Below are 25,743 nucleotides of genomic sequence, written 5' to 3' on the forward strand. Positions count from 1 at the left end.
GTCTGATTTTGTAGGTCTGGAGTAGGGTCCAAGAATACAAATTTTAAGAAAAATTTTATGTTAAACATTTTTATATTCATAAAGTAAATGTAACAAGATATTGACACTTATTGGACCCAGGTTGGGAAGGGAGACATACACGGTATTCATCATACTCACTGTGTTCATTCATTCATCCATTGAGAATATGAATTTCTAACACGTTCCCAGGTGATGCTGATACGGCCCCTGGGAATGACTGAGTTAGGCTGAACCCCTGAGTGTAGTCCTCACACAGCTCTGTGGACAAGGCCCAAGCTGCATTCTTCATTTTACAAATGAGGAAACTGAGGCTCAGAAAGTCAGGAACATCCCCACAGACATACAGTCTGGATATCGCCTCCAACCCCAGACTTCTGAGGCACAGACTTGCTGAGGCTCCTTCCACAGCAAACAGCAGGCTTAAACAGGAAGCATCATGATAATGACATTGTTGGTGCAAATGTCCCCCACCCCAGGCAGAACACAGTGGGAAGTGAGGTTTCTTTCCACTTCCTCAGCCCCCACCCCCCCAGCACATCCTCAGCCCCCTGGGAAGGAAAGGGGCTTCTCAAGTTGCCCTGTTCTCTGTGTGGCCCCCCCCCACCCGGGATTTCAGTGTAAATGCATTTCGGGGAGAGCCCTAAGTGCTTTTTAAATGACATTCTGGGCAGGAATGCAATAACAAGGTTTGGCTGCAATCAGATTAGCTGTTCTAGGTCCCACACATCCCCAGTAAATAGTCAAAGACTGGCCACACTGAGCAGGACAGGCCTCCCCTTCCTGCCCAGCTGAGGTTCCGCGGGTCACCCCATGTCCCAGAGAGACGGGGATGAATGTTTGTTGAGGACTTACCAGGTATTTCTCCTCCTTTAAGGTAGATGTCGTTATTATTATTATTGATATTCCCTTGTTTCCTTAGGAGGAAACTAGAGTCAGCCACTTGGCAACAGATCTCAGGCCACACCATCAGTGATGGAACTGGAATTTAAACCCAAGGCCCTTGGGCTCAAAGTCAGTGTGTTCTTTCCACTAAAAGTCACACCAGGACTCTGAGAGGCATGCAGGGGGACAGGAGGAACAAGAAAGGGAAGTAGGCATGGCAGTCATGCACCACCCACCTCCAGGAAGCCTCTGGAAATGAAAGCCTGGGAGGGGAGGCCCTCGCACCTGAAGGGTATTGGCCAGCCCAGTCCTTGGTGAAGACCCTCCGGTATAAAAAGCAATGTGAAGAGGGAAGCACAGGAGCTATAAGGCAGACAGAGACCTCAACAATAAATGCACACCGAGACCCACTGTCCCCTCACTGTCCAGGGCAGCTCCCAAGCCGACTGGCTGAAAGTCCCTTACTACCCCTCCCACAAAGATCTACAAATAGGAGGCACCACATAAGGCGTTACTCTTGGGCTGCATTTCCCCCTGAGACAGTGTGAATCAGACTCACCTCCAAACGTGGGCAAATGATTTAATCTCTTGAGACTTCATTTCCCCATCTGTAAAAGACAGGGGCTGGGGGTTGCTAACACCTGCCCCACTGGTTGCAAAGATCACGTCCAAGTGCCTCGCACAAATGCCTGCTCGCACTAGGTGCTCCCTGGCCTGTCGACAGAGAAACTGGCTGGAGCCGTGACCATGTCATGCAGCAGGCAGTGGCATGAAAGTATTTCCAGCAACAGATTGGTCCCATAGAGAGTACTTCCCAATTTCTCCGTTTCCAAAGACTTTTTTCTGACTTCTTCAGTTGGGCCCCATGTTTTGAAAGATTTTGCCTGGCAGACAAACTGTACCTATTTTTTCCCTTTTTCTTTCTTTCTTTCTTTTTTTTTTTTTTAATCAATCACAGCCACATCTAAGTCTAGCCAGGTTTCTGATCTGCAAGGATTGCCACAGTATTGTCACACTGCACTGGATATAATTCCAGCCCAAATCTGGCAACTGTTCCCATTTCTCTCTGGAATATTGAGACTGGTTGCAGCCCCCAGCATTGCCTGGGGAACATTCATTGAAAACATGTACAAGGAGCCATTTTGCTGTTGAAACAGGACACTTCAAAGTGTCCAAATTGGCAATGGGGATATTTTGATCTGTAGGACTTTTTAAAACTGGCCTGACATAGCACCACATCCAAAAGGGAAGAATCAAAACCGGAAAACTTTGGGGTTTTGTTGTGGTTGTTGAATCCTCTTGGTTTTCTGTAATCCTTTAAAGTCTATAACAGATATTTCTGACCTTGACCCTGGATAAAGCTCAGGGCTTGGACAGTAATGTATATTGGTCATAGAACTTAGTAGCAAAGGAGCAGACCATTTAATGACTGGCTTTTTAGACCACATCGAAATGTCCCCAAGTCAGAATATCCATGTGGAGAAGCCAGGGACCCTCTTTCTGGAGGACATTTTCTCCATATTAACTAATTCTTGTTTGGTAAGTAAAGTTCATCTAGTGAGAAGAACATCAAGAGAGATGAGAAAAAGGTGAGGAAGGGTGGGAGCATTTCTTATGATCTCCCCCTATTCCTGGAAGAGTATGAGTGCTCAGTGAGTGCTATCTGGCTGCTGCCTGAGACCTGCCACTATTTTCTTTACTGGCTTCTTTACTACTAATCAGAGAGGTGAAGGAAAGAAAGCTGTGTGCACCTACTGTTATGCTAAGGTCACTGCCTGGGGCTTCCTCAGGGATGCACCCAGGTAACTGTGCCCCGTACTCTTACCTGGTCAGTTATCCGGGGCCCATCTCCCACCCCCTGCTCCTCTGCCCACCACCATGAAGAGGGAGAGGGAGAAGAAGATGGGGAGAAGGAAAGAGCAGGCTTGGCAAGAAGGAGCTTTCAGGGAGCCCCATCTCCCCCCATCCTGCTGCCTTCCTGCCTTGGGCTTCCCCTCCCCCTGGATTTGTCATTTCCTCTGTCAGAACAGAGATGGTCTCACTCCCCTCAAGGACATATGTCCTGAAGTCCAGACCTGTTCCCTTCATAATTCACAAATCTCAGTGGACTGCATTCAGCACATATCAGGACGCAGTGCCTGACACGAAGTATACAAAGGTGCACCAGATCCACTCTCTGCCTAAGAGGAGCCCCAGCCGATGGGGCTGTTGGGCTTAGAAACCAAGCATTTCAGTGTGATGTAGAAAGCACTGCCTGGAGGTTTACATCAGGCATTGCTATCAGAGGCCTGGGAAGGGCCTGAATTCAAGAGTGGCTTCCACAGGGAGACAGCTTGAGGGCAGTCTTGAAGGTGGTAGTTTTGTCCACAAAGAAGAGGCGAGGAAGGAGCCCCTAGGCTGGAGCCTCACATCGCAAATGCCGTTAGCTCCCTCTGGCGCCAACTGGAGAGAGAAGCGAGCCTGGAGGAGGTGAGAGCAGATGGAAGGCAGCTGGGGGGTTGGGTCCTGGAGAGCTAGGCTCTGGCAGGGAGAAGCACATGGAGGGGCCCCTCAGGGCCAATGAGTGTTTGGGAAGTGGACTCAGCATTACTGCAGGACTGGGGGAGGAGGCATGGAGGCATGCCTGGGGGCTGGGGAGGCAGGACAGTGAGTGACAGCTACCACGCGGAGGACCTTGAGTGAGAAGGACAGGCAAGGATTAGGGTAATAGGGAGAGTGACACCTGATGAAAGGAGATCTCTGGGTCACAGCTCTGAGTGACAAAGTCTAGAGTGTGCCCGTGGGGGCGGTGGCTAGAGTGGGACACAAAAAGATCATGGATGCCGGGGTGGGGACAACCTCAGTCTCATCATGGAGTGGGGACAGATGGCTGGGGACTTTGTACAACCCTGTGTGGGATGTACTCCACATAGTGCACACTCAGTAGATGTCAGCGGCCACCTCTGTCTCCCTGCCTTCTTCTCCTGTCTGTCCCTCCTTTTCTCCCCATCTGCCTGCCTCCCTGCTCCGCTAGGGTTCAGCCTCCTCCCTAGCCCTCAGCCCTCCTCCTACCTCACCATCCCCCACACACAGATCATTTATAAAAACATTTGTCAAGCACGGCCCACAGCTCCCGATGGCGATTCTCTCATGGTTCACTTGTTCCTCAGACATAACGTACAAGAGGTCCCGGACCCCAGCCGAAGCCAGCAAATCCTGCCAGCTGACCTGGGCCACAGCTGTTCCTCATGGTCTCCATCACTGACACTCATTTCCTCACCTGGCTCCAGGGATCAGTGTGTGCAGCTGGATGCCACTGTCATTCAACCCAATCCACACATAGCCATGGAGTTCCTACTGCATGCCAGGCACTGAGCCATGGGACCCCTAATGTGTGCCGGTCACTGAACAGGCGCTGCAGGACTTGCAGAGAGGACTGAGATGCTGGAGCCTCACCATCTTTGCAAAGACTGCAGGGCACAAAAGTGAAATCAACAGCCCACAATGCCAATAAAGTTCTAGGCAATCATAGGAGAGAGTCAGAGGCATGATCAATTGCCAGAGTAATTGCGCAGATAGCCATCGCCATGGAGAGTACAGAGCAGGGAGAGTCAGAGGCAGGGAGATTGCACAAAGATTGATGGGCTGCAGGCAGAATGGTGTGTGGGTCCAAATTCTGCCACTGACACCATGTGACCTTGAAAGTGTGCTTTCCCTTCTCTGCAGTGGCTCTATCTGTAGAGGGAGGGGTTGTAGAGAGAGGTTACTAAGCTCCCCTCCAGCTCTGATATTCCCAGTCGCTTAGGGCTACGCTGGTCAGGAAGGTTGTAGGAAGAGGTGAGCCATGAGCCTTGCTCACTGGTGCAATCCAGAACAAAACTGGGGCTGCAAGAAGTGCGTGCCTCTGCAACTCACCCCTTTCCGCCACCCCCCAGCGGTATCTGCTGATGGCTCCCATGACCCATCTAGATAATGCAACTATACATGTAAACAGGAATTTCCCACTGACCAAGCCCCGTACACACTCCCATGTATCCTGTGCCCTCGCGATAACCTTATGGGCTAGCATGGGCAAGGCAGATCTTACTACCCTGATTTCAAAACTCAAAGGAGAGAGGGACTCACCCAAGGTCCTGCTAGGAAGTAGAGCCAGAGCAGAGTGGGGCTCAGGAGAGGAATGAGGTGCTTCATGTATCTCCAAGTGGGGTTCACTCACTCCGTCAGTCACCCTCCAGTGTCCCCGCAGATGCATAGTGGCCACGCTCTTATTTCGGGATCCTGCAGGCAGCCACTTTGATTTGCTGCTAATTCTTTATTTTAAAAAGATTCACAACTCAATTACATCAGGTAACAATGGCTCACAGTCAATAATACAAAGCGCAAACCCAATAAACATCCATTCTGACCAGGGGGCATGGATTTAGATGAGGAAAAACAAAAAAATTACAGCATCAGCTCGTCAAGAACAGTATCTTGTAATTTCCAGTAAATTGGAATCACTGCAAGTCATTTTCCCCACTTGAGTGGCAGGTATATTAATTTGTTGTCGTTTGTCAACCATCAAAAATAAATTGTTTACAAGAGATGGGGGGGCGGCAAGCTTCGGAGAGTCAGGCTGAGGTTATTATTCTGGCACGAGTTTGTGTGACATGCTTCAGATGACTCGGGGGTCTTTAGAATTGCCAAGGCTGCCTGTGCCCCCACTGGTTCCCTACAAGGCGGGTCCTGGGTGAAACTGGACAGCCTTGACCCCAGTGCCCTATGGCCACACCCTGTTCTCCAGAAATAGGGGCCTCATTCATTCACTTGCTTCCCAGAAGTCACCCCCAGCAGAGCAGTACATAGGCTCACCCACAGGGATGCGTCAGAACCGCAGCTGCTGTTTGGTGCTCGCTGACTACCCTCCGGGCGCTGTATTAGGCCCTTTACGGGCATTATCTCATTTAATTCAAACAACAATGTTTTGAGGTAGATGTTTTACCTCCATTTTGTGGATAGGGAAAGTGGAGATCAAAGAAAGTAAATAGCCTACCCAAAAGTCACACAGCCAATGAGTAACGCTGGCAGGACTGGGGCCAGGGCCAGGAGAGGTAAGCAAGGTGCCTCAGACACCATATGTAACGGTCGGCGAAGTGCAGGGTCAGCACCTGGGAAGGGGAGCCTCACCCACTCCTGGTGTGGAGTAACAGCTTGGATTTGGATCCAGGTCTGATTGCATTCAAGCCCATGCTTTTCTCACTGTGGCACAGCTCACTCCAGAGATCAGCATTGTAGCAGCAACTCAAAGCTTCCAAAGGAGGGCAGCTCCTTGGTGGGACTTCAGGCCTCAGGAGGCTGACGAGGGAGTCTCCTACAATTAGTCCAGGCAGGCTGTCGCCTGCTTCCCTGGCTTTAAGCCAGTCTTTAGTCCAGGGTGGAAATGCGGGGCTGAGGCCAGCACACAGGAAAGTGAAATCCGGCTGCTGACGGCCGGTTACCAGTTACCAGGCTCTACTGTCTACTCTGGAGAGCTAGCCCCAGATCTACCTTGCACCTGTTTGCCAAGAGCTAGGTCAAGGCCTAGAAAGGGCCATAGTTCATAATGGGGGGCGGGGGAGGGGTGCAGGAGAAATACGGAAGAAGGACTAGGGAGGGAAATTGAGTCAAGAACAACTTCTTTTTTTTTTATTTCTAGGAGAGAGAGAGAGACAGCGTGAGCAGGGGAGGGTCAGAGAGAGAGGGAGTCACAGACTGAAACCGGCTCTAGGCTCTGAGCTGGCAGTCAGCACAGAGCCCGACGTGGGGCTCGAACCCACGAACCACGAGATCATGACCTAAGCGAAAGTCAGACTCTTAACCGACTAAGCCACCCAGGCGCCCCAAGAACAAACAACTTCTAAAATATAATACTTTGGCTAAATTTATACATGTGCAAGAGTTCAGAATGATTCATAATGCATGCAGATTTATGCAAATAGTTATGCAAATGTGGCAGGATGGGACGCACAGGGTACCACTTACCTCTCAGCCACAGCACAAGTGGGCAGCACGAGGTCTCTGTCTCCAGCAGCAGTTTTCCAAGCAAACCACACCTTCAGGTTGACAGGATTTTCTCCTGCAACCTGACAAAGCCCCGAAACCAGAGAAGCAAGCAGGACTGAGGAGGGGGCCCAACCACATGCTATCCCTACATTCTACACAGACCGTCTCTGCATCCCCGCTGCCACTCACCCCTGCGCCAGGCTTGCCTTCTCTGGCCTAAAGAATTTTCTGCTGCTTTCCTCTCACCAATAAGCCTTCCTTTCCCCTCAGCCTTTTTTTTTTTTTTTACAAATAGTTTATTGTCAAATTGGTTTCCATATAACACCCAGTGCTCATCCCCACAAGTGCCCTCCTCCATGCCCATCCGCCCTCCCCCCCACATCCATCAGTCCTCAGTTTGTTTCTCAGCATTCAAGAGTCTCTCGTGGTTTGCCTCCCTCCCTTTCCCCCACCATTTCCCCCCTCCCTCAGCCTTTTAAGTGTCCTTGCTACCTTCTCCATTTCTAAGGAGTCAGGAATAAGGATAGGCCAGTAGCTTCTCAGGCCACCTGGCAGCTGCATGTCAGAGAGGAAATGGCCTCTTCGAGGGAAATGTGAGGGTTTGGACCAGGGTCTGCCACTGTCTGGCTCTGTAGCCTCAGATGAGTTACTTAATCCCTCTGAACCTCAGTGTCCTCATCTGTCAAATGAATTACTAACAGCTACTATTTATGGCTATGGACGGGAGGATGTCACTGCACTCGCGGCTGCCACCCTGTGGGATGCTCAGGAATTAACCCCTACCTCCCTCGGCCGCCCTAGGTCCTCTTCCTTCCCCACCCAGCCACCCTGCTACAGTCACACATACCATAGGCTTTCCTGCCTCTTCACTTCCATTCACTTCGCATCTGTCTGACTCCTACCCTCCATCTCTTTCTGCTTGTCTGAGAGTCCTCCCCGCCCATCATCTCGGCCACCCCCAGTGCCACCAGAGCATGCCACTACTCTAATGTCTGCCACAGTCCTGTCTCCCTTCCCAGGCTCAGAACACCTGGTTGCCCTGACTTTGTGCAGAGATTTGCCACTTTCTCAGGGCTTTTAGCCATGATCTCTTTTTGACGTTAACCTCCCCTCTATCCTGTGAGTTCAGGAAAGAAGATACGGGCTCTCCTTTGACTACAGAAGAGACTAGGACTCTAAGAGGTTACACTGCTAGGAAACGGTCCACTCTGGTCGTAGAACTCAGAGCCTTCTGGTCCCTCCACTTTGTCTCCCTAATATAGCCACCTTTATGGTGAGACTTCTCTTTTCATAAGTAGGACTGTCTCTCCAGTTTCTTTGTGAAGCCCCATGGGGGTCTGCAGCCCATCTCCTGTCCCCTTATGCACACAGCCCTAAGCCATGTCAGCTTTCAGTGAGCTCCTATCAGAGCCTAGCCCCCCACGGGGTGAGCGACATCAGACTCTCCGTGGCATTCCCTGGAGACCTCAGTTCTTCACCCACCACATTTGCAATCAGCCAGCCCTCCAGGCTTCTCTCTGTGGAACGGGGCTTAGCTCTGCCTTAGGAGAGCCCCCGGGAGACCCTTCCCACGCTTGGAACATGGAACATTTCCTAGAATTACAGGTGGAGAAGCCATCTTAAAAACTGCCTTGCACCTCTCCCTGAACGCTTGTCACAAAGGACCTTGGATCTGAATGCACAGAGATGTGCAAACCTCCCACGTCCCTTTCCCGGGCAGATGATCTCAGGGGAGGCATTTGTAGCTGGTGTGTAGCTGTCTTCCAGACACGCTGTTTTCCTGGTAAGGGTCACCAATTGAGTTCTTTTTCTCCCATCCTTGTTTGACTTCATCTCAACAACCTAAGAGGCAGCAGAAAAAATCCCACCACACCTCCCCCCGCCCCACTCTGTTTTTATTTATCATGATTGGTTGTTGGTTTTCTGCCCACACAGTGCTCTAGAAAGTTACTAGTGGGATGGGAATAAACAGTCTGTGCTCAGAAACACTGCTCACTTCTCTCATTCCATGTGGTACCTACTTGTGTCTAGACCCGGGGAGGAATTGTGTGCCAAGTCAATTATTGCTACCTCCACCATTAATAATAATAATATATAAAAGAAGTTATAATCATATATATCACATAATATAATATAATATGTCATAACAGCTATTATAATAAATACTTATTATGTATCAGCCACAATTCTATGGCTACTTGTCTTAATTCCTTTACTCCTCACACACTCATGGGCTAAAAGGTAGGTCCTATTACTAGCCCCATTTTACAGATGTGGAACAGGACAGTTAAGTCATTTGTCTAAAGTCACTTGAGTCCTTTGATCTTAGACAAGGAGAGAAACCATAATGGGAAATCCCAGGCATTCAGGATTTCATCCCGCCAACACCCCACATTAGAACAGACTCTCCCTGCCTTCCCTCTCTCCTTCCCCCTTTCTCTCTCTCTTGCACCCCTTATTGGTTCTTTACCTTCCTAGCTCTGTGAATGAGGCAATTCCCTATCCCTCTCTGACCTTGACTGTCCTGTCCTGCCCATGGGGAAAAGAACCCCCCCGATCCCATGACCTGATGTGGGGGAGAACCCTCAGGACCACGATGGTGGTGCACTGAGCCCACTGGAAGCTGCTGGCTTGGAAGGAAGGGAGTGGGTCTTCATGTGCTCTGTTCTGTTGCAGCATCTCAGGCTACGGAGCTGCTGGCGGGAAAGGCGGGAAGAACACCATGATGCGGTCCCATGGCGTGTCTGTGCTGGGCATCTTCAACCTGGAGAAGGGTGACACGCTGTATATCCTGGTCGGACAACAGGGGGAAGACGCCTGCCCCAGCGTAAGTGCCCAGAGGGGGACCTCTCCCTCACCCTCATCAGGACCCGGGCAGGCCCTCACAGGGTATCTGGACACTCTCCTTCTGGGGGCTCATATTCAAAGGTGACAGGACTCACCCCTCGTCCTGCCTCGTTCTGCCTCATTCTGACCCCTCTGTTTCCCGGCCCATTTGGGTGTATGAGAAAGTAGGTGGTATGACTGTTGGGGTTTCACCTCCCCACAGGGACCAAGGCTGAGGCATGGGTTTCAAGAGGAACCCTTAAAACAAAGAACTGGATCCAGTGTGAATAGGCAAATGGTTGTTCTTCACAGCAGGCTACAAGTTGAAGCCCATTTCCTAAACTTTCTTGCTAGGAAACCAACGTCTTTAGCCCATTATTATAAACAGGAAAATACCAGTTTAAATTTTTTTAAGTTTATTTATGTATTTTGAGAGAGAGAGAGCAGGGGAGGGGCAGAGAGGAGAAAGAGAATCCCGGGCAGGCTCCGCATCATCATTATGGAGCCCAACATGGGGCTCGAATTTACAAACCATGAGATCATGACCTGAGCCGTAACCAAGAGTCAGATGCTTAACTGACTGAGCCACCCAGGCGTCCCAGGAAAATACCAGTTTAAACATTTTCTGCTCAGCTGTACATAACAGATTCATAGCCACACAATTGTGTATAAGTGCATAGGGAAAGTTCTGAAAGATACGCATAACAGTGGTTGCTTCTGGGGAGGGGACTAGAGTCGGTGTTGCTTCATCAGTGATGTCTGATATTACAATTCATATAGTGTTTATTATTTGGGTGATTAAGACTAAAAAAAAATTAAAGCCTAGACTCAGAGTCTAGAATATAGTGCAGTCCACTTTCCCCATTTTACAGATGAGAAGATAGAGACCACAGAGAGGAAGGGACTTTTCCAAAGCCACTCATAATGCAGCACAGAGTAGAGACTCTGGCTCTTGTTTGTGCTGTGCCCTGGGCTTGCTTGGGACTCGGTTTCTATGCCCCTTTCCCCTTTTTCACTTAGAGCCCATCGTCTGACAAGCCAGACTGCCATCTTCTGCAGTCCCAGGGACAGCCTGTCACTCTGGATTCTGACCCCACTGGGGTATCCACCTGTCAAGCAGGGAGTGCTCCATCGGCAGAACTCAGAAAGCTGGTAGTGGCCTAAAATTTCCAGGATGAGGAACACTCAAGACTAACAAAGCAGCAACCTCACAGACCCCTGGGACCCCAGCTGTTTGCCTCTCATCTGCGTTGGCGGAGACAGGAGCCTGGTGGTGCCAGCTCTCCTGGCAGGAACTCAGCACCATTAGATGCTAACCTTAGGTGCTCACGTGAAGCACAGCTTCCGCCCAGAGTGGGGCCAAGGCAGGGAGCAGGGTTCTAGCGCCCAGGACCCAGGGCCGCTTCTCCAAGAACGTATTCAAGAGTAGCCTTGGAGGACAGATGTGGGAACAGGGACTACACAGAAAGCAGTACAATTCCACAAAATAAATTCAAGACTCCTAAAAGCTGGGCCCCAGGCTGGGAACAGGGAGTAAAGCACAGCACCCATCCCCACCTCCACCTCACAGGGTTAAAACAAAGCAACCAGAGGAGGCTTAGCAGGTGCAATCTTGTGCATGAGAAATGTCTGGACTCCCAACTTTTATTTAGCAACTATAATCAGGACTTTCCAACCTGATACAATATATTAAGTCATTAAATTACAGGCTGCTGTAATTTCCACAGGAATGTATTGAGCGCTAATGTAATTCTTTCATCTAAGCAGAAAGATTGCATTGACTTCTGCAAGGGACTTTTACTTGATTGGATTGTAATCAGTTATGTCTTTTCACAGGACCGAGTCCCTTTTTTTTTTAATTCAATTGTAATCTACTTGCTCCTCAGGGTTGCTGCACTTTATCATTGTATTAATCAACCTACTTGCTCTCGAACTTTGTGAAATCACAGGGAGAGCTCTGAAGAAGCCCATTCTCAGCCAGGGACAGAGGGCAGCCCCCTCTGCTGGTGGGGCCAGGCATCGCAGGGGCGAGGGCTGGGATTAGTCCTGGGGCTTCCCTGGGACTCTACATCACAGGAGTCACTGGGAGAGAGGGAAAGAAGGACTGTTCACAGCCCTACCTCCATCTCCAGTCCTCTCCAGGCAGAAACATGGTGCCTAGAGAGGATCCTCTAAAGAATGGAGTGCACTGTAAGAATGAGACTGCAGGCTTTGGCAGGTTTCCCGGAGCAATGGCACATCTCTATGGATCTGTGCTTCCTTTGTGCATGACCGCACCTGAGCCTGGGGTGGGCTCCAGCTGCTGGAAACTGCCTCAGCTCCTGCTTCTCCATTTCCTCCCGAGCCTCATCTGGTGGCATGACCACCAGATCTGGTGGCATGGGTCTCTCGACATCAGCACTGGTGACATTTTGGGACAGATGGGTCTTTGTTCAGGAGAGGGTGTGCAATCATAGGCACTGTAGGCTCTTGAGTAGCATCTCTGACCTCTACCCACCTGATGCCAGCAGCATCCCCCAGTACTGACCATCAGAAATGTGTGCAGACATTGCCAGATGTCCCCAAGTCAGCAAAACCACTGGTGTAAATTTTACATGCCACAACTATCATCACTTGCAAGGCGAATACTGTGAGGGGTCAGCCCACACCCAGATAGCCCCCAGTTTATTCATATGTATTCAGCAAATATCTATCAAGGGCCTTCGTTGTGCCAGTCACTGCTCTAGCAACTTGAGATATATCCATGAGCAAAAGAAAGATCTTTGCCCGTTGGCGAGAGGAGGGATGAACAATGGCTAGTACACATCAGTCAGTCAGAACACCCGGAAGTGAAAGTGTTCCAGTGAACAGAAGGAGGGTAAAAAGAGTCAGGTGTGTAGGACAGCTTGCAATTATACATAGGGTGGTCGAGGGAAGCCTGTTGGACAAATGACAGCTGAGCAGAGTCCTGAAACGGATGGAACCAGGAAAATATCTGGGGATGCCAGCCAAGCAGATGCTAGGTCCCTGAGGTGAGAGAGTGCCTGATGTGCTCCCAAAATAACCAGGGTGAGTGAGGGGAGCAAGGGAAGAGTAGGTGAGAGATGAGGTGATCAGGTCACCATAAGGACATTTTTAAGCCACAGGAGGGTTTTGAACCTATGGGTGGGAGTGAGGCAGGATAAGGAGCTGCTGTGATTTGCATATGGTAAGACTCACCTTGGCTATAGAGTAAATAGCCCACTTTGGCCCGAGGAAAGGATCAGTGTGATAAATTCAGTGGTTACTACATTAGTCCAGGCAAGAGTTGATGGTGACTTGGACAAAGATGGCAACAGTAGCTGAACTGTGGGCATATTTGGAATACAAAATCAAAAGGGATTTCCTGCCCAACTAGATGAAGAACTGAGAGAGAGAAAGCATCAAGGATGACTCCACGAATTGCACCTAAGCCACGGGAAGGAGGGAGCTGCTGTCACTTGAGCCAGGAATGCTGTAGAAGGAGCTTGGGGTCAAAGTTAGGAGAGTTCTGGTGGACAGCCAGGCGGAGATGTCCAGTAGCCATGGAGATGGGTCACTGGACTCAGGGAGTGAGGTCTAGAGTGCAGATAGAAATTTGGGAGAAGTCAGCATAAAATCGAGCCAGGATGAGATTGACTAGGGAGCCGTACTGATTACGAGGAAGACCAAGGACTGAGCCCTGGGGACCCCAACATTAAGAGGTTAAAGAAAAGAAGAGCAGAGGATGCTGAGGTGAAGGAGCCATGGAGGTCAGAGGAGATTCCAGAGGGGGTGGTCTCCTGGAAGTCAGGTGAAGAAAGTCTATCATGGAGACATGAGCAAGTCCACCAAATACTGCTGCTGGCTCCAGCAAGAGGCAGAGTGAGAACCCACCCTTCTTCGCAGCCCACCCAATTTAAAGGAGGTGCCCAGGGACAATGGAGGATGGGCATGAGTCTGGGCTCCAGTTAGACGAAAGGCCATCCCCTAACCCGCCGCTCCCTCCTTCCCACTCCTGCAACCTCCAGCCACCTACAGATTCTGTTCATAGGAAGAGGGCATTCCCAAAGAATGGATGCCCCACTGCTGCAGGGCAGAGAGGAGGAAGAAAGCAGGGTCTGAGGGGATGGAACTTCTTAGCATCACTGGTTCAGACTGGGCAGCCCCTCGATATACACAGGAGGAAGCGGGGCCAGGGAGGTAAGATGCTTCACCCAACGTGGCTCAGCAAATCTCCAGCAGAGCCAGTCAAGAAGCCGGATTGGACCCCATATTTTGTGCTCTGCTCTGCCCAGCAGACAGGCCACATTTGGGCCTGCTGCCCCCCAGGCTCAGCCCTCACGGGATGCCCCTGCCATCTCATGCCCACCTCGGGCAGCAGTTAGCGGGGTTTCCTTGCAGCCCTGCACCCCCACCTGGACAGCCCTGCACACACACAGGAGAAATGTCAGCTCTCAGCAAGAGCAATCCAGAAGCTTCCACCCACACTAAATCCACTTTAAAAAATATCAAATTATTTCCATCATTAAGTCCAAAATGCCATAAAACAAATTGCATCTCAGCTATTTATCTGGAAATTTCTCTAGTACTCATTGCCAGCACCCCTGAGTGCTTTAGCATAAGGAGTGGCTCAAGATGAATTGCCACGTCCACTGGCTGGTTACACAGCAGCGTTCAATGGAAATGTGATGTTTTATTGGCCTTGTTTCTAATAAGGGAGAGGAAAGCCATTTCCCCCCTGAAGTTGGGTGGATGTTTGGAGCGTTCTTCTTAGCCGCTGTGCCCAATGAGCAGGCTGGATCTTCCTGCTACCCTCTTAATTCAGGGATTCTAGAATTCTGGGTCACAAGGATTTTCCGCACATACCAAGGGACTCCCAGGTGCCTGGGCCCATGCCAGGACCACATGCAGGCCCAGAGGGAATCTATATAAAATAACTGCAGCCGTTTATTCAGTCCCTAACTTGTGAGACACTCTCCTAGACACCTGTCTGTACCATCCCATCCTGTACCTGCAGGTCAGAGCGCTGGACCACCTCCTCCACAGTCACTGATTCCTGAGGTCACACCCCGTTCTCCAGGGTGGACACAGAGGGCTCCATTTAAAGTTGTGCCAGAGTATTTCTGGAGGCACAAAGTGGGACATTAGATGGGAGGAAAGAGATGTCCCCCAAATGGAGAAATGACTTTACCATAGATGGACTGGGGATCAAATCTGAGCCTGGCCTCACACTGCTGTGTTCTTTTTCCATGATGCTTCAAAACTGCAGCTTCTCAAAAAACAACTTCAATGGCTCACAGCTGCCTAGAGTATGAAGTCTGGTTGGATTCAAGGCTTCTGGACATTATCTGACTGTCCAGTTGAATTCCCTTACTCGCTCTCATTTACACTTCCTCCATGCTGTCTCCCCACCTAGGGCCTTTGCCATCCCTCTTCAGAGTCCAGAGGACCTAAGGTGGACTTTTCTGAGCCAAAGAGACTCCTTGTGCTTTTCTTCAGATTCCCCCTTCACCTCCTTCTCTCTGGGCTCATGCTGCTCTCTTCCCCTGGAATGTCCTAACTTTCCCCATTCTCTGTTTTAAATCTCCCTATGTTTCAAGGCCTAACTAAACACCACCTCCTACAGGCAGTCCTCCTTGATCGCCGGTCAGCAACAAAATCACTCTCCCTCCCCCAACTTCCCATGCATTTTCCAGCAAAGCTATCCTGTGGTCCTTCTCTACACCCTAGTGACAGTTACCTGCATATAGATTTTTTTCTCTCTTCAACTCAACTGTAAGCTATTTGAGAGGTCGTCAGAGCCTGTCATTAAGGATAGAAAGTGTCTGTCTGCTGGGCTGTAGAGAACCTTGGACACAAATCTGAGGTGCTTTTTATTCCTACAGACAAACCGATTAATCCAGAAAGTCTGCATTGGCGAGAACAACGTGATAGAAGAAGAAATCCGCGTGAACAGGAGTGTGCATGAGTGGGCAGGAGGGGGCGGAGGAGGGGGCGGAGCCACCTACGTATTTAAGGTAAGGTCAGCTGTGCCAGCTCCCCACAGGCGGTGACGTCCATGCGTCATGGACCCATCTGGGTGGGTGGGGATGAAACACGTAGGAGTCCTCAGCCCCATTTGAACATGAGCAAATCGAGACCCAGAGGGACATAGGGGTCCCTGCCTGTCTGAGAGAAGCAGGTGCTTCTCTCCTGAGGTCACCAGGCGGCCCCTGCCTCAGAGTTCAGAGGGTCCCCCGATGCCCTCCTCTGTCCTAAGGTGGGCTTTTCTGACATGATGAAGCCCAGGCCAAGGCTTCTCGCTCGGTCCTCCCGCCAGGACCGTGATGCCAAGGGCTTAATATTGGAGTTGTGGAGGTCAAAGCCAGAAACCCTGGAGAGTGAGGAGGAAGTGGGAGCAGAGAGACCACCACTCAGCCCTCTGAGACTAGTGTGAGAAGCTTCAGGAAAATCTCCATCCCCCCCATCCTGGTGTTGGTATATTTATATCTCCCAGTGCTTTGGCTTCTCTCATTGGACCCTCACTGTCTCAGGAGCTAGGGGTGGGGGTGAAAGCTGATGGGCCGCAGTAACATGAGGTCAGAGCCCTCAGACCACCGAGATGTCACCCACGGCCCAGCAAACGCTCAGACACTTTAAACACTACAGTGGCTCGGGGTCCCCACAGTGGAAGCCCGGCTCTGTTTCTCAGTCTCTGAACATCTCCCCGGGCAGATGAAGGATGGCGTTCCCGTGCCCCTGATCATTGCAGCCGGCGGTGGCGGCAGAGCCTACGGGGCCAAGACAGACACATTCCACCCAGAAAGACTGGAGAATAACTCCTCGGTTCTGGGGCTGAATGGCAATTCCGGAGCCGCAGGTAAGGTACCGCAAGCCCACCCCTTCCCAGACGTGCCCCCCCAGACCGTAAGAGCTTCGGCTCGGCCAGTCACCATTGCCTCTGCATCTTGGTTGCTGGGAGCTCTGGATATTGGTAGCAAAATCCAGGAAGGAAGGGCAGACCACAGCTTAGGGACCTGGAGTCGTCTTTGCTGACGCGGGGTTTGGATTGCAGGCCACTGAGAAAAGGAGACAGGGCAGCATTAGTACAGGCAGCCCAGCCTCCCTGAGTTTCATCAGATGCAACTGGACTTGAGCAGATGGCAGAAGTATGGACAGAGTCAGGGCCCCTCCCTCCGCCAACCCCAAGGCCCTCTGGTCTGAGCCTCCGGGCCCTGGGCTACCAGATCACACATCCCGCTGGAAAATCTCTTTCTGGTCTCCACGGTTTGGCAATCCGTGCTCGTTAGTGAGAGCCAGCCACACAGAAATAGGAGACAGACATTGACGCTGTGTCTGAAGAGAAAATGCAGTTCATTTTTGTATTTTCTTTTCTCCACAATCAGACCGAGGATCATGGAAGGCATTTAAGATTTGAGATTAATGAAAACAAGTACTCGAACTTTCCCTGCAAGCGAGAGATGGCTAGAAAACAAAGAAGAGTGGAAATAGGGCGTGGGTCCTCGGTGAGGACCACCCAGCCGTATTCACGGCGCCCCTTGAGCCAGGGCAGCTGCTAATAACTCTCCAAGCACTCCGTTGCCCGCGCGCTTCTCACAGCCACCCACGGGGCTGTCAAGTTGTACTATTATTCCCGCTTTACAGAAGCCTCAATGAGCTCATAGAGTTGGTGGATATTCTTTTCTCCTCATAGCCAATCTATTTCATACGCAGTCCAGTTTTTAAAACATTGCTGTGGTTGATTTGTTTTTCTCTCTATGCCCATTGTTTTCTTTTCTGCACATTTGCTTAAAAGCTGTAAGACGGAGTGAGGGATTAGAAACTGTCTCAGCTGGGGAATCCTGCAGAGCATAAGGGTAGAGTAGCAAGTGCAGGGGAAGGAGGGAGGGCACAGTGCCAGGTCATCCTAATGTATTTGCTATGCTCCTGTCCCCCACTTCAGGTCCCTAATGAAGCTGGAGGGCCTTCCCTTTGCCACGAGGTGTCAGTGACCCTGAAAGGCCCACATTCTGCCCTCCAGCTGGAGGAAAGGAAGCCAGCACCTAAAACCCAAGCAACATGCTACATCCTGCAGCTTTCAGAGCTGACTTGACTGGGGGCCTCGATTTAGCTCTGATTGCCCCTGTGCTAGACTGAGCTTGTTCCTGACCTTGGTCTCCTTTCCTAAAACCCAGCTGCCTCTCTCTAGCACAGTAGTGATCTCCAGCTGCCTCTCGCCCTGTAGATGTCCCTCTGCTGCCCCCTCGGGGCCCAGAAGAACCTCTGCCACTCATTCTTCCAGAAGGCGCTTCCGGGCCAGTTACCCCTCATGGTTCCCCACACCCACACACTGCTGTTTCTCCAGGTCCTCACCCCCCATCATCTGCTGGAACAGAAAGGACTTTGGGGTCTTTTGGAGTAGAGTGCCTGTTGAAATATCTTACAAAACAATGTAGGGGGAGAGAATGGGGGTCCTGGAATCTCAGGGGCCAGCAGAAGAGTTTGATTATAATCAGCCTGTGGCCTTAAGCTATAATTGCGTTCAACCTCAGTTCTGTAAATAGCATTTCCTTTGCAAGAGTTCAGAGTAGCCCCAGACATTAGGAAGCCCAGCTCCAGTGGTGGCTGTCTTCACAAGGGTACTGCCCATCCCTTCCCCCAACTCCTCCCCCCCACCCCCGCCATTCACCTTTCCTGCCCTTGACCTTGGAGCAGCTGCTTAGAAAGAATCAGGCAAGACACTGCCTAAGCTTCAGAGTGTGAGGCCCTGTGCACACGCGTGTTCACCTCATGCCCAACAATCCCTACGCGTTGTGGTTTCTGAAACATTTTGCATGTCTTTGTCTCCTTTGGTTCCAAACATCAACCCTATGGGGCAGGTCTTATTATCCCCAAGTCACAGGTGAGGAATCTGAGGCTCAGAATGGAGAAGTTCTTGCCCAGGAGACAATAAAGCCCATGGGTTTGTCTGGCCTAATCCAGGGTTCCTGCAGAGGAACGTCACTGCAGCGACCTCAGCCAGGGCTCTGACGGTTGGCTGCCTGAGGACTGGTGGGTCTCGGTTCTTGCTGGATGGGAAGCACTAATGAAACAAAGTCCCAGCACTTTCAGGGATTGGGGGCATGGAAAAAAGGCAGAGGAGTGAGTTTAGCTGTCATACTGCCTGCCCCCTCCTCCCCCATCCCTAACAAATCACACTCCTCAACTTTTAATCCAAAGGCATGGTGGGTAGCAGGGGTACGAAGCACGGTCCCATCTGGTACACGCGGCTGTGGCCAAAGCAGGTCTCACTAGGGCAAAGGGCACGGCTCCTGGTTTTCCAGCTGTGGACTCAGAAGCTCCCAGACCCCGCCGGGCACTGGAGCGGGAGCAGGCATCCTTGGAGCACAGCGCGTCCTTCTCGCCTGGCCAGCATCCTCACGTGGAGGTTTCTCCATCTCTCCTGCAGGTGGTGGAGGTGGCTGGAATGATAACACTTCCCTGCTCTGGTCTGGAAAATCTTTGCTGGAGGGTGCCACCGGAGGACATTCCTGCCCCCAGGCCATGAAGAAGTGGGGGTGGGAGACAAGAGGGGGTTTCGGAGGGGGTGGAGGGGGGTGCTCCTCAGGTGGAGGAGGCGGAGGATATATAGGTAAAGATGATTCGTGTTCAAGGTGTCACTCCCTTCCCTCTTAGTCCTAGGTACTCCCGGTCCTCTCCCTGGCCCTCACCTGCCCCTCCCCCCGCCCACCCCACGTGTGGACTGTGATGTCACCGTGCACGCCTTCCTCTCAGCCCCATGGGGCCAGCCAGAGGCAGGGTGTTGGCTTTCGAGCCAGCATCCTGCCTCGAGGCTTCAATAGCAACAGCTTCAAGATCTCATGTGTGCTTGATTTCCCTCTCCTCCAAAACCAGTGATAAAGGGGCTTTGATTTCCCGGACTGTTCTCTGAGCCACTCCCCCAGGTCGTGCTAGCACGAGAACCTCGGAGGCCAGACTCCCCAGCCCCGTGCCTCCCTTTGGATGGCCTGGCCTGAGTCTTCCCTTCCCGGCCCCAGCCCACCAGCTTCCAGAACCCCTCTCCATGCTGAGGGGGCAGCCCCAGCCCAGCCCTTCAGCCGGCAGCCGGCCACTGGCCCCAGCCCTCCTCCGAGCTTCAGAACAGAGCAGAATAGCCTTCTGAAGCTGAGCGGCTGGGAGGCGGCGGCTCCACCCTCCCACAGATTAGGACACAATGCATGCATGCACTGTGATGTTCTGTCTGTTTTGCTTTACGCTGTGTGTAAGATGCTCGTGTTAACCGGATGCTCTTTTTTCCCAGACTCTGGGTGGGTGGGAGGAGCCTGAGGGGGGAGCCCAAAGATAACCCAGCCCAGCTGAAAGGAGGGACAGGAGCCTAACGGCACAGGGGCCCATCCCCCCATGTCCAAACCCTTACACGATGGGACTGGAGAGCAACTCTTCAGTGCCACTGCCCTGGCCAGCCCTGGAAGAGGTGTCGAGGGACTCATCCAGCCTGGGGACACTAGACCTCCTCTGACTCTTGTTCACAGGAACTGCTTCCTAGCAGCCCCGTGCAGTGGTGGGGACTCCCCGGTGGGAGCTGGCCTGGACCTGGAGGGAGAGTGGGCCTCATACCCAGCATCTACCTGAGCCAAACCCCAAGCGTAGCCCCTGTGCTCCGGGCCTCCCTTCCCTCCCCGCCACCCCGCCCCGAGGCCCCTCACTACCCCGAGGCCCCTGCATGCCCCGCTGATGCACAGATGTGTTGAGACTTGAGCCCACGCCTCTCTGCGTTAAACTCTTCTCTGGTTTGGCACAGGCGGCAACGCGGCCTCAAACAATGACCCCGAGATGGACGGGGAGGACGGGGTTTCCTTCATCAGTCCTCTGGGCATCCTGTACACCCCAGCTTTAAAAGGTATCCCCTCTGCCAGGAGGCAGAACCGACCTCCTTGGGCCAGCTCTCCCAGATAAAACCTCAGGCCTACTGACATAAGACCAATGTACAAGGGCATGATTATGGGTCCCTTACAGGCAAGTCTTCCTACTGCTCATCTGAGCACGTTTTCTGGAAGTCAGAATGTGTGGTCTGATATGCACTTGGAGGTGGAAGACTGGCTTCCAGACAGGCGGGACCTAGAAAATGCAGCAGTAATAGTCCCTTACCTGTGCCAGCCAACCTGAGGGTCATGCACTTGGACCTTCCCATCTGCCTACAAAAATGTAGCCACGTGATCTCTGAGCTCCATCAGATGCATCAGGGACTTCCCTACACACAGTGGCGCTTCAGTGACATCCATGGTAGGAACAGGGACCAGAAAACCAGCACTGACCAGCTGAAGATAAAACACCGAGGCCGGGAACGGGTGCAGGGCGGTCTTTGCTGCCTCAGCCTGAGGCTGATCCTCCCTTCTTGTCACCAGTGATGGAGGGCCATGGGGAGGTGAATATTAAGCATTACCTAAACTGCAGCCACTGTGAGGTAGATGAGTGCCACATGGACCCTGAGAGCCACAAAGTCATCTGCTTCTGTGACCATGGGACAGTGCTGGCTGAGGACGGCGTCTCCTGCATTGGTAAGAGGGAGATGAGGGAGGTTGTCAAGAAGGGGCCCAGACTGTGAGCCCATGGTGGCTACAGCTGGTTTCCATGATTCTGGAACACCTCAGATGCAGTCTTGTAAGCTTTCCGACGCCCATCTGCCTGCCCCAACACGGGTGTTCTAAGGACTGGGCAAAGGGACCTGTGTATGAAAGGCAGGTCGTGGCTAATGAAGGAGCCCCAACACATCTGGTCACACCCCTAACCCAGGGTGCGGGCCCTCACATCCTCACCAAGGGGCCATCCCGTCTCCACTGGAAACCCCCCCCAGTGTCTGGGACATCACCACCCCTGGGGCACACTGTCCCCTCCAGGGTTCCCAAGCCAGACTCTGTCCCTTTCAATTTCCACCCTGAGGTTCGCTACTCGCAAAGCCTTTCAGGCGCTGCAGGTGTTTGGAGACAGGGCTGTGTCCCCTCCTGCAAGCCTCCAGGTGAAACAGCCCGCTTGTTTACGTCAGTTCCCACAGAAGAGTTTGTCTCCTTCCCATCCTGTGTCCACTTCCTGCCCCTGCTCTCTGCAAACAAAGGCCTCCAGGGTCGGTGAGGGGCGGGTGGCGTTTGTCCCGTCTGGGGAGGGTCTTTCTCTCTTGGAGCTAGCTCAGAGGATGATCGGCGCTGTCGTTGGTGCCCCATGGGGTCCTGTCTTGCAGTGTCCCCCACGCCCGAGCCCCACCTGCCGCTCTCGCTCGTCCTCTCCGTCGTGACCTCGGCCCTTGTGGCGGCCCTGGTCCTGGCTTTCTCCGGCATCATGATCGGTGAGTGTGCCAGAGTCCAGGGCTTCCAGGGGTTGGGAGGTGGCAGGAAGCAGAGCTGGCAGAACAGAACAGCATTTCAGGCTTTGCCAAGGATGCCAAGGTGCCACTCTGGGTGGGTGGTGATCAGAGCAGCCCAGGCCAGGCCAAAAACAGAAGCGCCCCCTCCCAGCCCCCCGGTTCCCTAGAGGAACTGCTGGTTCCGCACTTCGGCCCCCTGTACAGCCTCCTGGCTGCTCTAGGAGAGGCGGGGAGGCACTCTGCAGAGGGGACACAGTAGCCCAAGCTCAGCCCCACTCCAGAGTTCATTTTCAGCCATCATCAGACATGCGCTTCAGTGGACACATGGCCTGGTTCTTCCCCAGGGACCACCTCCAGCCCCACAATTCCCCGCTTCGAGCGGACAGTGCAAAGTTGGTTTCTAAGTGTTTCTATTACACCTGAGAGCCAAAGTGAGCTGATAGGCAGGTCTCAGAGGGCTCAGCTCCATCCGGCCAGGTTCTCACTCTGGTAATGCCCAGGGCAGGTGGGAGGGCCATGAAGGAAGGCAGAGGGGAAAGATCCACATGGATAGCACTTTTAGACCCTTCAGGGCAGGCAGTGGGGGTTGAGGGTGGTACGGAATCTGGGGGTGGACAGGGAGGTGGCAACATGTGTTATTCCTGAATGATGCCACCCTTCAAAGGGACAGGATACGGAGAGCTAACACTTGTAGCATACGCACTACTTGCCATGTGATTTACACACTTTGGTTCATCCAGTCCTCACTTAACCCTATGATCACGGTTGGTGCATTTCATAGAGGAGGGAACTGAGCACACAGCAGCTGACCCACTTGCCCTGGCCCACAGCTGGTGGGGCTGAGCTTTAAACACAGAATTCGCCCCGTGCATCTCAGTTTCGTTCTGCCTCCCGTGGACTTTGCCCTATAGGATGTTCTCACGTATAGTAATAGCAGGGTAATGATCACGTGCACTGGTAGAGCTCTTTAAATTTTTTCAAAACCATTTTCTGTTGGTGAATTCACTTCATTATGACATCCCAAGGGGGTGGGGGGTGGGGAGCGTAGAGGACAGGCAGGAGTTACTGTCCCTGCTGACAGAGAAAGAGGCGAGGTCCACAGAGGTCACATGAGCTCACACTTTGCTCAGCTGGTAAGTGATAAAGGGTGAATTAGCAGGCAGGTCCTCAGGCACCAGTGAGAGACCTTTCCCCTCTGTGGCAGCTCTCCCTGTGGCTGGGCAGTTTCCAACTTCAGGAAGCATAAGTGATCGAGAGACCCAGATGCACTCCCAACTCCACTGCCTTGTTTGTCCCACCCAATGACAGGGCTTAGCAGAGATTCTAAGGCAGGCCCATTCCTGGGAGACACGGGACCCCTCTGATGGCTGACCTTGGCTCCCAGCCTTCCAGCAGTGTTGCTAAAACCTCTTTAGACTGCATAGCCGTCTAGGTCTTTACTCACCCTTTCCTTAATCTCCCACACTTGGGGTCAGTGCCTCATGGCTCTCCCAGCCTTCTCTCCCCTCTTCCTTTCAGCCATTTCCCCTGATGAAATCCCTGCATGTTTAATCCCACCTTGGGTCTGCGTCTCAGAGGACACCCCCAACTCATGGGTTTCTGCCCCTGCATGATACATTAAAATCTTTCCCCTTTATATCATTTTAAACTTTACACTAACTTTAAGTGATCTTTCAGTTAAGGGACGCTTTCATATCCATAATCATTTGTTAGTGTTACCAAGTGCGATGGAAATGTTTAGATCCCAGAGGAGAAGATGGAGATCCAATAGGGCTCCCTGGAGGAGGTGGTCTGTGGTAGGCTTCAAGGGCCAGGCTGCCTGGTCCAGGCCATGTTGCAGCTGACCTTTATCGGTCTGTAGTGTACCGCCGAAAGCACCAGGAGCTGCGAGCCATGCAGATGGAGCTTCAGAGCCCTGAGTACAAGCTAAGCAAGCTTTGCACCTCGACCATCATGACCGACTACAACCCCAACTACTGCTTTGCCGGCAAGACCTCCTCCATCAGTGACCTGAAGGAGGTGCCTCGGAAGAACATCACCCTCATCCGGTGAGTGCCTCACCACTGTCCTCTGGGGGGGGGGGGGGAGCCCTAGGGGGCTGCATATCATCCCTGCACCATGGATCTTTCTAGGCACAAGAGGCCAGCGAAGCAACCCTTCAGAGCATTTCTAGCCCTCCCAGAGAGGGATTAGGGGTAATGTTTAGGGCCATCTGGGGAGGTGTTTAATTGCTTAACATCCCATACATTCATGGTATTTGTACAATGAGAAGAAAACAAGATGGGAGGGAATCAGGGCATTCCTCAAAATCACTTGAAGTGCCCCTTCCCTGAACCTTCTGGGTCCCTCCGTCCTCCAGGGGAGCACTGTGCCCCTCCTCTGAGCTTCCAGAACACCTCATGCCTGCCTTCATCATTCACTAAACTCATGTTACAGGAGTGTCTGCCCATGACCTGTCCCTCCCCAGGGATCAGGAGGCTCTCCCCAGGCAGGGCGTGTCTTAGTCACCTTTATGACCCCGGCAAATATCAAAAACTCAGTCTTCATTGAGTGAATGGACATTCAACCAGTGTCCTGAATCCTGGGTGGGAACCTTTCTTACCCGTTTTCAGATGAAGCAGAAGGAGGCCTGGGATTGTACGGCAAAGCCAGGTGGAGGGTGTTACTCTTGAGTGTGCACATGACCCCTGCCTCTTGCGTGCCTCTTCCTCATGGCCCGCGCCCTCTGTCTCATCTTACCTTTTCCCTTGCACAGGGGTCTGGGCCATGGTGCGTTTGGAGAGGTGTATGAAGGTCAGGTGTCTGGAGTGCCCAGCGACCCAAGCCCCCTGCAAGTAGCTGTGAAGGTAAGAGGCAGGCTCCATCACGGGCCTGACCTTCACCAGCAGTCTCTGTGGGCCTCAACTCTCTCATCCCTGCTGCTCATTGCCTTCTCCCCCTTTCCACCCTCCTCTTCTGTGTCCAGACGCTGCCTGAGGTGTGTTCTGAACAGGATGAACTGGATTTCCTCATGGAAGCCTTGATTATCAGGTAAAGCCACAGAGAGACACCCCCATCCCTGTTAGAAGTTTCTGCCTGTCTAACTGTCTCCAAGGGAAACAGTGCTGTCCTCGGCATCCCCTTCCTCTCCACCAGGGGACTCCCTAAAATTCTTAGCACATCTTACCAGAGGGAAATAGCCTCAGGTGATTGAGAAAAAAATCTCTGTGGCCTAATAATTTAACAGATATCCCTCTGCCTTCAACAAGCACCCCTGTGTCATCCATGGGTTTCCCCCCCTTTTTCTTAATAGAGCATGCTAGTTTTTGACAGTGGAAGATACATTTTCGCTCCAGGTAAGCCTTCCACAAGGCCCTTCACCAATCCCAGCTCTTAGTTCTTGGGTAAGGGAAGTGTGCCCCAACATGATAGAGGCCACCACGCCCTGTTGCATACCAGGCTTGCACCCTTCAGCATGTGCCTCTGGGGTCCCTCACTGGGAAGCCTGGTGCCCAGAGCTCCAGAGGGCATGTGCTCTGACAGAGATCACTTTAACAAGGACACAGGTGTTTGACCTTGAGATCTGGCCATTCTCATGGCTTCCTGTTATGCTGGAGAGCCTCAAACATCCTGACACATTGGGGTGACCTGGGGTCCCCCCTGGGCGAAAGTGATAGCGGAACAAGGCCAGGGCAGTAGGCGATGTGCCTGTGGTGTGT

General features: G+C 52.2%; 1 protein-coding gene across 1 annotated transcript in view; it reads left to right on the forward strand.

Moving 5' to 3' along the window:
- Positions 1 to 25,743, forward strand: part of ALK (ALK receptor tyrosine kinase) — a 670,565-nt gene that overhangs the window by 615,938 nt on the left and 28,884 nt on the right. The window contains exons 13-22 of the mRNA XM_077774140.1: positions 9,580 to 9,730; positions 15,594 to 15,725; positions 16,423 to 16,567; positions 19,136 to 19,318; positions 20,489 to 20,587; positions 21,093 to 21,245; positions 21,923 to 22,027; positions 23,907 to 24,093; positions 24,801 to 24,891; positions 25,011 to 25,075. Coding sequence (XP_077630266.1) covers positions 9,580 to 9,730; positions 15,594 to 15,725; positions 16,423 to 16,567; positions 19,136 to 19,318; positions 20,489 to 20,587; positions 21,093 to 21,245; positions 21,923 to 22,027; positions 23,907 to 24,093; positions 24,801 to 24,891; positions 25,011 to 25,075 — 1,311 coding nt within the window. The remainder of the gene's footprint in view (positions 1 to 9,579; positions 9,731 to 15,593; positions 15,726 to 16,422; positions 16,568 to 19,135; positions 19,319 to 20,488; positions 20,588 to 21,092; positions 21,246 to 21,922; positions 22,028 to 23,906; positions 24,094 to 24,800; positions 24,892 to 25,010; positions 25,076 to 25,743) is intronic.

Source organism: Crocuta crocuta, unplaced genomic scaffold (assembly GCF_008692635.1).
Source record: "Crocuta crocuta isolate KB4526 unplaced genomic scaffold, BGI_CrCroc_1.0 scaffold246, whole genome shotgun sequence".
NCBI lineage: Eukaryota > Metazoa > Chordata > Mammalia > Carnivora > Hyaenidae > Crocuta > Crocuta crocuta.